Source organism: Patella vulgata, chromosome 7, assembly GCF_932274485.2.
Source record: "Patella vulgata chromosome 7, xgPatVulg1.2, whole genome shotgun sequence".
Classification (NCBI taxonomy): domain Eukaryota; kingdom Metazoa; phylum Mollusca; class Gastropoda; family Patellidae; genus Patella; species Patella vulgata.
In genome coordinates, this window is record NC_065885.2 from 10,195,342 (window position 1) to 10,206,520 (window position 11,179).

An 11,179-nucleotide genomic window follows, 5' to 3' on the forward strand; every position below is an offset into this window, starting at 1 on the left:
AGAGCTATTGTTATTTGTTTCAGTTATTGGATGGCTATGTTATATATCTATATGATGGTAGAGCTATTGTTTTTGATAATGCTAGAGTTAATGATGGTCAGTGGCATTATTTTGAATCCAGATGGTTTCAGGGTCAACTCAAGATGTTTCTGGATTATGGTCAAAGACAGGTAATATTTACTTCCTGCTTGGATTTTTATTTATTTGGATGGTCGAGTGTGCTTAAGATCATAAGGTCTGCTATTGAGTCAAGTGACGGGTTTTGATTCCCGCTTGTACGTGACAAGGAGTAAGGGTTACCTGTCCAACCTCGTGGGTTTCTCCGGGTCCTCAGGTTTCCTCCCACCGCAAAAGACCCCTATGTGCCAGCAAATTATTTAAATAAAATTGAAACATGTGTTAGTCCCGAAATGACCTAGTTTGTGTCAAGTGGACATTAAACCACATCTCTCTTACTCAAATAACAAATTGAAATTCTTATTTTCAATAAATTGTCAGTGGTTTTAATCAGATAACAAATTGAAATTCTTTGTCTTAATTGTATCATAGTTAAAGATACATTATGGGAGATAAGATAAAGAGCTGACAGTTCTTACTATAATAGTTAAAAATTAGATACTGTAAAGAGAATTTGCTGAAAATTTCAGTCAAATTGATCCATTCTGAACCGAGATTTTAGCGATTGAATTTTCCGCCTAGCCTCGAGCATCATTGATAAAGTCGGTAGGATAAAAAACATAGTCTCGATTATCCTCGATCATCATTACTAAAGTCTGTAGGATAAAAAACATAGTCTTGATTATCCATTTCCTGATTAAATTATGAATGGAAGTCGAACAGCAAATTGGAACCTAATCCAATAAACATCGCAGGCTAGCGATGCCATCAAGAGTTGATTATGGTCTGGATAAGTTAATTAATGTCTAATTAATAGTTTATAAAACATTTCAGACCTAAAGAAATACCTGCAAATAGGCAGATTTAGCTCTTGCATAATGTATTTTTAATGAATGAGAGTTGTACAAGATTGAATATATTTCATCTGTATTCATATAAAATAATTTTACTTGCTGTGTTTACTTACAGAGAATTGTTGAAATGCCGAGCACAGTTCTCGAGAAGCTTGTCCAGAAAGTTCATATTGGAGGTCACAAAACTGGCAGTGGACCAATCACAAATGGTTTTACAGGCTGTATAAAGGTAAAACTACTTTCAAAACTTTCTTTACCCGACTCTCTGCTCATACATAATCAAGGAAGCATCAACTCCAGTGAAACAGAATTGCTCCGTTCGATCTGTGACTTCTACTGTGCTCCGGTCCCCCACGACTATAAAAAGAAAACTAGTAGCTTCAGGAGGGAAATCTGGGATGGCAACCTGCCACTTTTAAATTTCTGATATTACTTTTAAAGAGCTACTTACGTTTAATCATATAACTATAATTTAATTTGAGACAACAGACTATTACATTATCAAGTCTCTTTATCTAATTGGAAACACATCTTTCTTGTAAATTATCAGGGGGGTTGGGTGGCCGAATGGTAAGCACGTGCTCGCTATATCATAAAGTCTGTCATTGAGTCAACTGGCGGGGTTTCGATTCTCCGGTTGTATGTGACAAGGAGTAGGGTCGTCTGTCCAACCTCATGGGTTTTCTCCAGGTCCTCCGGTTTCCTCGCCCTGCTAAAGACTCCTACGCTTAAGCGAATTATTGAAATAAAATTGAACCATGTGTTAGTCCCAAAATTACCTAGTTTGTGTCGAGTGGACGTTAAACCTTGTCTCTCTCTCTCTCTCTCTCTCTCTCTTATCATAAAACTGGAATTTAAAAAAAAAAAAATGTCCTCTGTTCAAGTTCTGGGGTGGGTTGAGGGAAATGGGAAATGATTCAATTTGAACTAAAGATATCTGGTTCCCACATGACAGGTGTGACACTTATGTTTATTAATGTCCAAGGTTGAGGTGTTGATAAGAAATTAATAAGCCATGTTAGTGTTCAAAAATTTATGTCCCCCTATATTGGGGTGTTGGGAGGTGCGGTGTAATGCGAGCGCAGTGGATCATAAGGTCTTATCATTGAGTCAAGTTGTGTGGTTTTAATTCCCCGCATGTATGCGACAAGAAGTAGGATCGCCTGTTCAAACATGTAACTTTTCTCCAGGTCCTCTGGTTTCTTCCCATTTTATTGAAATAAAATTGAACTATATGTTAGTCCCGAAATTGCCCTAATTGTTCTTTCTCTCTCGCCTGTATATTGAAATATAATATCTATTTGTTTTCAGGATGCACGTGTAGGTAATTCTGATATTTCACTGTTAGAACAACCACGAGAATCTAACGTTAAAATAGGTTGTTCATCACCAGACGTCTGTAAACAAGCTACATGTGGATCTGGAGAATGCATAGATCTATGGGGAGATTACTCTTGTCAGTGTACACCTGGTAAGTTATTTATTGGCCTATTTTATCTCGATATGTTTAACAAGATGTTGGCCGAGAAAGTTTGAGATTAGTACAGGACGTATAATTGTTTGGATGGGACGAAATACTGTTTCCCTCATAGCACACTGTATGGCGTATGCCCGTATTCTTGAGCCCAGTCGGAGTAGAACAGTAGGACGTTAAACCCTGTTTCATTCATTCATTACTTATAAAGACATATTAAAGCGGCATAATGTAAGATTTGAGCTGACAGTTCTCGCAATAATAGTTGAAAAATAGATAATGATAAGGGAATATGTTGAAAATGTCAAATTACTTCACTCTGAGCCAAGCTATCAGCAATACAATTATAGTCTAGCCTTAATTGTCATTGCTACCGTTGTTACGATAACAAACAAAGTCTCGATTATCCGCCTTTACAGTAACCGCAGCAACAGCAAAACTTGATTAAATCTACTTAATATTGGAGCCATCCGATGGCATTGGGAGTTGATTATGGTCGTGATAAGTTAATTGATATCTAATTAATAATCTATGTAACATTTAAGTCCTAAAGAAAGACCTGCAATAGGCAGATTTAGCTCTTGCATAATACCTGAATAACGTGATATATTTTACCCACTGTATAGGCACAGTAGGACCACAGTGTGTGGAAGTATGTACCAGTGTCAACCCCTGTCAGAACTATGCTACATGTAAATACCCACAAGGCAATGCTCAGACATACACTTGTGAATGTGGTAAGAGACAGAATGGAAGGTATTGTGAAATTGTTTCACCTAAAACATGTCCTGTGACTTGGTGGGGTGATCCGGTGTGTGGACCCTGTGATTGTCCAAAGAATCTTGGTTTCAACAGTTCATGTGATAAAACAAACGGAGAATGTTTTTGTATGGTAAGTTTAGCAAATATATAGTCAATTATTAATAAGAAATGTTATAGATATCTTCAAAAGATTTGATCTGGTTGTTCTTATTGGTCAGATTTTTTTATTTTTCCTTGTGCAATCAAAATATTATGTGCCTTGTGCTAATTAGCAATTTCTCAAAATATAGCAATTTTTGTGTTACCATGGATACACATTTGACTTTGATTTTGTTGTTTCCTGGAATATCAAAATATTAGATGCCATTTGTTAAGTAGAAATTTCTAGAATTTAGTAATTGCTGTGTTTCTTTTAAATACATTGGTTATTCTAACAAACTGTTTTGGTTTTTTTAAATCTACAGGAGAATCATTACAGACAACCAGGTGTTGGTAAATGCAGTGCATGTGATTGTTACGAGAAGGGATCCGAGAGTTTGGCATGTGATCAGATAACTGGAAAATGTAAATGTCGTAACGGTGTAATAGGCAGACGATGTGATCAGTGTTCTAGTAAATTTGCAGAAGTTGAAGATAATGGTTGTGTCAGTAAGTAATGTTACAATTTAAGAGACGTAAGTCACAGTGGCTCAGTGAGTAAGATGCTGGCTCATTAGACTGGAGGTCTCGGGTTTCATCCCAGTGGGGGGGTTGGATGGCTGAATGGTTAGCTTGCGCGCGCTGTATCATAAAGTCTGTCATTGGGTCGACTGGCATGGTTTCGAATCCCCGGTTGTACGTGGCAAGGAGTAGGGTCGCCTGTTCAACCTCGTGGGTTTTCTCCGGTTTCCTCCCACTGCTAAAGACCCCTACGCGCAAGCGAATTATTGAAATAAAATTTTTAAAAAAAACATATGTTAGTCCCGAAATGACCTAGTTTGTGTCGAGTGGACGTTAAACCCAATTTCTCTCTCTCTCTCTCTCTCTCCATCCCAGTGTTAACCGAGAAAGTTCCTCTGGATTTTCCAGCTTGGTTTTCCCTTGTCAGTGGTGCAGGACAGAGGGGGCCTGACAAGGAAACTTGTCTAGTTGTTAAGATTGGATAAAAAAATTGAGGTCACGTGGACACATTGACTTGCACGTAAAAGATCCCTTGGCAATTGGAATTCGATTTAAAAGTAAGCTGTAGCGCTTCTGTCAAGGCAAATTTTCCTCATAGGACACTGCATGGTGTATGCCCATATTCATTAGCCAAGTCGGAGCAGAAATATTGGATGTTAAACCTCATTTCATTTTGTTTAAGTGATGTTGTATTGCCATGGATCGGAATCTAGATTCTGTCCATTGAAGGTCATGCTTTTCTGCACCAACTAGGCTAATGATGGGGCATTCAGCTCTCGACTAGAGTACCTTAGCGTAAAATGGTAGGGCATGAGTCTCTCGACTAGAATACCCCGGCGTAAGATGGTAGGTTGAATACCCTGTTGTTGAATCCAGTCGTATGCCGAGAAGTAATTTAAGAAGGATGGTTTTAATTGTGTTGTAATAACTATCCATGTTATATTATTTTAGTAAAGTATAACGTATGTCCACATAGTCGAGCTGGTGATATATGGTGGGAGAGAACAGAGTTCGGCGTAACAGCTGTACAGAAATGTCCTTATGAAGCACAGGGTAAATAATATTAATGTTTCTATATTGTTTTGAGAAGAATAATGTTTCTGGACTGATGTTGAACAGTCTGCACACAGAGAACTATCTACTTCGAGAATGGATCTCTGCCCTAAATGATCACCATATCACATCTGTCTTACATACACAGACTAATAATATCTTTTCAATTTTATTAAATAGAAGCGGAATAAATCCTTCACACAATTCTCGAAGTATGCTTAGTGTTTTCAACTTATTGATTTACGACTTAAAATGTCAGTCAACTTGGTTAGTGTCTGTTCTCAAGCGCGGAGCTAACTGTAAACAGACAGCATAACTTTAGTATGGGAAGTTGAAATAACGTCCATTGTTTCGATATAAAGGGTGCAATATAGTGATGACCTATTATTGCCTATCATTATGTTATTAAATGTTTAGTATAAATTTAAATATTGTATTTTAATTTTTTGTTTGTTTTGGATATTCTAGGAAGTGCTAAAAGAGAATGTTTTGAATGTAAAGAAGGTAGGTTTCATATTCGTATATTATTTTAGAGCATTTATTGTTTAAAAGAGTACAAAAAGTTCAAACAAAATAAACTGCCAGATACTAAGACCATACAAAAAAACACACAAAATTATTCTAAATTTAATATCTGAGAACCAGAATATTTTCGTGTGTGGCCTAATCTTTCAAAATTAAAATGAAGAATTGTTGTTTTTGTTTGGTATATCTTTTAATCACGAGATTTATATGGTCTATTTATAGGTGTATCATGTCTATATAAGGAAGAAGGTTGGCAGGAACCAGACTTGTATAATTGTACCAATCAAAACTTTACTAAACTTGCTTCCTTGGTAAGTCTTTTTTATATTTTTGGAATAAATGAGTAATGAAATGAAATGGAGTTTAACGTCCTACTGTTCTGGTCAGACTGGGGCAATGAAGACGGGCATACACCATACAATGTGCTATGAAGGAAATTTTGCCTGGAAGTCGGGCTACTGTCTACTCTTATATCGAATTCCAACTGCCAAGGGATCTTTTATGTGCACTCCAAGGTGTACCTCAGTTTTTTGTCCCATCTGAACGACTAGACAGCTGTCCTTGTCAGGCCCTCGTTCTTGCAGCGTAGTGAAAGGGAAACCACACCAGAAAATCCTGATGAACTTTCTTGGTCAAACACTGTGATCGAACTGCAGGCTAGTGAGCCAGCGTCTTACTCTCTTTGCCACTGTTTTAAATAAACATTAACATGTAAGAGATAAGGATGGTTATTGTGTGAGGTGAATATTTGTGAAGTATTTTAAATTTTGTTCAAGAATGATTTGATATTTGTTTTGTTTTTTTCAGTTTAAAACCTCGATATCTAACACATATACAGCTAAGAATGGAATAGATAGATTAGTAGATGCTACTAATACAACTAGTAATATACTGGGTGGAGATATACTCATGTCGTATAATGCTATCAAAAAGATATTACTGTACGAAAATACACAACAAGGGTTAAACCTAACCAGTGAACAACATAGTACATTTATTCAGGTATGATTGTAGTACATTTATTCAGGTATGATAGTAGGAGATTTATTCAGGTATGATGGTAGTACATTTATTCAGGTATGACAGTATTACATTTATTCAGGTATGACAGTAGTACATTTGTTCAGGTATGATAGTAGTACATTTATTCAGGTATGACAGTATTACATTTGTTCAGGTATGATTGTAGTGCATTTACTCAGGTATGATGGTAGTACATTTATTCAGGTATGATAGTAGTACATTTATTCAGGTATGATATTAGTACATTTATTCAGGTATGATAGTAGTACACTTATTCAGATATAATTATAAAATATTAAATAATAAGAATTTGCATTGATGCAGTGGCTGGTTAAATACGAGCAAGTGAGAATAACTGTCCTAATTGAGGAAGGAAATTCAATCTTGGTGTAGGTGTTTTTTTTAGGTGAATGCCTTGACCAATCTCAAGAACAAGCAATATATTTATATGTATATATTTGTAGAGAATGCTGATAGCCATGAGTAATATTACCAATCCAGAATACGAAGACTTATGGGAACGGACCAATTATTTAACAGGTGGCGCTGGAGAACTTGTCAATGAATTTGAGAAATATACAGAGACTCTAACTCGGAGCATGGCGCCAGCTCAATCCTTGCCATTTGATGCCATTTCTGATAATATGGGTAAGGACAATCTCTATTTTTTAGAACATAAAATGGACAAAAATGAGCTCTAAAACATATATTAATGTAATTTAGAAGACTGTGGATAATACTGAGTTATAGCTCTACGCCCTTTAAAGGATCCAACCTAGTGGATTTTCTCGGGGTCCTCCAGTTTCCTCCCCCTGCTAAAAACCCCTACGCGCAAGCGAATAATTGAAATAAAATTTAAAAAAAAAAAAACAAAAAAACATGTTAGTCCCAGAATGAGCTAGTCTGTGTCGAGTGGATGTTAAACCCCATTTCTCTCTCTCTCTCCCTTTAAAGGAAATCAGACTCGTAAATCAGATGTTTTTATTTAGGCCTATTATATTGTATGTCATGGTCATGCTATCCACAAGTTCAATATAAAACTAGTGGTCATTGATCATTAGATCAGTGGTTTCATCCATGTTGTCATTACAAGGAATCACTCCGAATACCTTGTAAAACAAACTTTTGGTTGTGTGTCCTTACTTTCTGCAGCGGGCGGATTGGATGGCTGAATGATTAGTGCCTGTCATTGAGTCAACTGACATGGTTTTGATTTCCCGGTTGTACGTAACAAGGAGTAGGGTTTTGATTCTCCGGAGCCTACGTTTTCCTTCCATTGCTAAAGACCCTTACTCGCAAGCGAATCATTGATATAAAATTGAACCATATGTTAGTCCCGAAATGACCTTGTTTGTGTTGAGTGAATGTTAAACCCCACTTCTCTCTCTCTCTTTTTTTTTGTTAGACTTTTTCTGGTTTATGGTGATTTGTAGAAAAATTCCTAATTTAAAAAAGTCATACAATTCCCAGCTTAAAGGAAATGTTGGGTTATATAAGATAGAATAATGAGAAATGAAATGAAATGGGGATTAACGTCCTACTGGGGTTTAACGCTCCGAACTGAGCTAATGAAGACGGGCATACGCCATACAGTGTGCTATGAGGGAAATTTTGCCCGGGCAGCGGCACTATCGCCTACTCTTATATCGAATTCCAACTGCCAGGGGATCTTTTACGTGCTTTCCAATATATACACGGGACATCAGTGTTTCATCCCATCTGAAAGACTAGACAGCTGTCCTTGTCAGGCCCTCCATCCTGCATCACTGACAAGGGGGAACCACGTAGAATAATGAGAATTTTATATGTTTTTATCTGTTTTTAGTTATGGCGGTTGATTGGATCCAGAAAGGAAACTCATCCAATAATTTTCTACCTAAATATGATCATATATCGAAGAAAGGAACTTTTGATGATGAAACAAAAGTTCGAATACCATCAACATTATTATATCATACAATCGGTAAGTTAAAACCATTTCTATTTGAACTTATGGGGGTTGGATGGCCGAATGGTTAGCACGTGTGTGCTGTATCATAAGGTCTGTCATTTTTAGTCAACTGGCGTGGTTTCGATTCCCCCCCGATGTTTGTGACAAGGAGTAGGGTCATCTGTTCGACCTTGTGGGTTTTCTTTGGGTCCTCCAGTTTCCTCCCACTGCTAAAGACCCCTACACTATAGTTAGTCCCGAAATGACCTAGTTTGTGTCAATTGGACTTAAACACACTCTCTCTCTCTCTCTCTCTCTCTCTCTCTCTCTCTCTCTCTCTCTCTCTCTCTCTCTCTCTCTCTCTCGTACTGTAGTTTACAAGGGATTAACAATCCCTCAAATAACGGTCAGTGAGTTTAAGATATCAAGATTGATACAAAAATCTAAATAAGGATAAACTGGTTGATGATAACAAGTTTGATATTAAACTATTGACCTATATATTTGTTTTCAGGATCTACAGACATGACCAATAAAATTTACACAGGTTTTGTTATGTATAAAACTATTGGTAATTTAATGGCTAAAAACTTCTCCTCCAATGTCAGGTAAGTAATTCTTCCTAATACTAAAAACACAAATGTTTTCATTAAACTGTAATGCATACTTATGGAAGTAAAATCACTAGTAGGTTTATAATGTTATTTGGTCACATGGTGCAGTCGTTCGTATGGGATGAAAAACCAAGGTCCCATGTACACATTGGCATGCATTTAAAAGAACCCTTGGCAGAATTCGATATACGAGTAGGCCATAGCCTTGTGAGCAGGCAAAATTTCCCTCACAGCACACTGTATGGCGTATGCCTGTCTTCATTAGCCCAGTTGGAGCAGAACAGTAGGACGTTAAACCCCATTTCATTTATTTGGTCATATTTTGAATCCGATTTTATAGACTAGTAATTGTTGTACTAAAAGTAGGGGTGGGGTGGTTGCGGAGTGGTCTAACACTGCACTTTAGATCATAAGACTTGTCATTGATTCCTATGGTGTGGTTTCGTTTGCAAGCTAGTATGTTACAAAGAGAAGTGTCGCCTCATGGTTTTTTTTTTCCACTTTCTAGAATTACCTCCCATTTCTTAAGACCCCTATATGCAAGCAAATTTATGGAAATATACCCATTTTCTCTCTCTCTCTGTCGTTCTCCCTATCTCTGTCGTTCTCCCTCTATAATGCACTCCCCAGTCACTAAAGGCCTCTAAAGATTATCATGTTTTTGTTTCTCTGGTTAATATTCGTCCAGATTTCTTTTAATGAAATAAATTTGCATCTTAAATTATTTGAAATTGAATTACAGAACTGAACGTCCAATCAGAATTAACAGTCCAGTAGTAACCGTAGTGATTGTAGATGAAGGTCGAACAATAAAAGGGAAATTAACCGAACCAATAGAAATAATATTCCGTCAGCTTGATTCCTCCAATCGTTCAAGTCCTCAATGTGTTTACTGGGTAACTGACAATAATGGGTGAGTAACTAATGTCGTATTGTAGACCTCTCTCGTTTGTAGTATGTTCATTCCACATGTAGTGGATACAGTTATCTCCCTTTAGTCCTCAATGCGTTTACTGGGTAACTGACAATAATGAGTAAGTAACTAATGTGGTATTATAAACCTCTCTCGTTCGTAGTATGTTCATTCCACATGTAGTGGACACAGTTACCTCCCTTTAGTTACTCATATAAAGAATAGTATAATAAATGATTGGCCTAGTTTTAAACTAGCTTCGTTAAAATACTGTGCTCCTGAAAAGGATAACAATACAACCCTAAAAAGATGCCTTTCTTGTTGAGTTAACATGGATTAACGGGTGAATGGTTAACCTGTGCACGTACGATCATTAGGTCTGTCATTGAATCAAGTGGCATGGTTTCGATTCCCCGCTTGTAGGTGACAAGGAGTAGGCCTAGTGTCGCCTGGGGAATTTTGAGTCGGTTGAATTTATTTCTGTTTTTATATATATTTGGACACTGTATATTTATGTCTGTGGGAATTTTGAGACGTTGAATAATTTTCTGTGTGTTTATATTTTAGTGAAAGTTTGTGGTCAACTGAAGGATGCAGTGTTAAAGACAGATACAGTAAAAATAACCATCGTTTTGTCGTCTGCTCCTGTACACATCTCTCAACATTTGCCGTTCTTATGGATGTTGCCGACCAAGAGGTAAAATTTTGTTGATATTATAATAACTATAGTTTCTTGAGAATGTAATAAAATTGAAATTCTCTGTAGTGGCATGTGTACAGTTTTTACTATCTCATTACAAGGAATCCCTCAGAATACAAGCTTTTGATTGTGTCACTCCTTCCTTCAGCAGACGGGGGCTGGGGGTGGGGGATTGGATGGCTGAATGTTCTACGTGACAAGGAGTAGGATCGCCTGTCCAACGTCGTGGGTTTTCCCCGGGTCCTCCAGTTTCCTCCCACTGCTAAAGACCCCTACATGCAAGCGATTTATTGAAATAAGATTCAACCATATGTTAATCCAGAAATGACTTAGTTTGTGTCGAGTGGATGTTAAACTCCATTTCTCTGTCTCTCTCTCCTTTAGCGGGCTAGGATTAGGATTCGATGTCACATCTGAATTTACAAATGACGTCCCCAACCCAAATGACATTAATAGAATTTATGTTGCAAAGATAACAAAAACAATTCCCATGAAATGTATAATACAGTGGGAAATCTTGGAAGAGAATCATAGAAAATATTGCATTGTTTATT

The 11,179-nt window shown here is 37.1% G+C and overlaps 1 protein-coding gene across 1 annotated transcript in view; it reads left to right on the forward strand.

Moving 5' to 3' along the window:
- LOC126828089 (protocadherin-like wing polarity protein stan) overlaps window positions 1–8,306 on the forward strand; it is a 61,983-nt gene extending 53,677 nt beyond the window's left edge. Inside the window, exon 12 of the mRNA XM_056102231.1 lies at window positions 8,294–8,306. Coding sequence (XP_055958206.1) covers window positions 8,294–8,306 — 13 coding nt within the window. The remainder of the gene's footprint in view (window positions 1–8,293) is intronic.
- The last annotated feature ends 2,873 nt before the right edge of the window (window positions 8,307–11,179 follow it).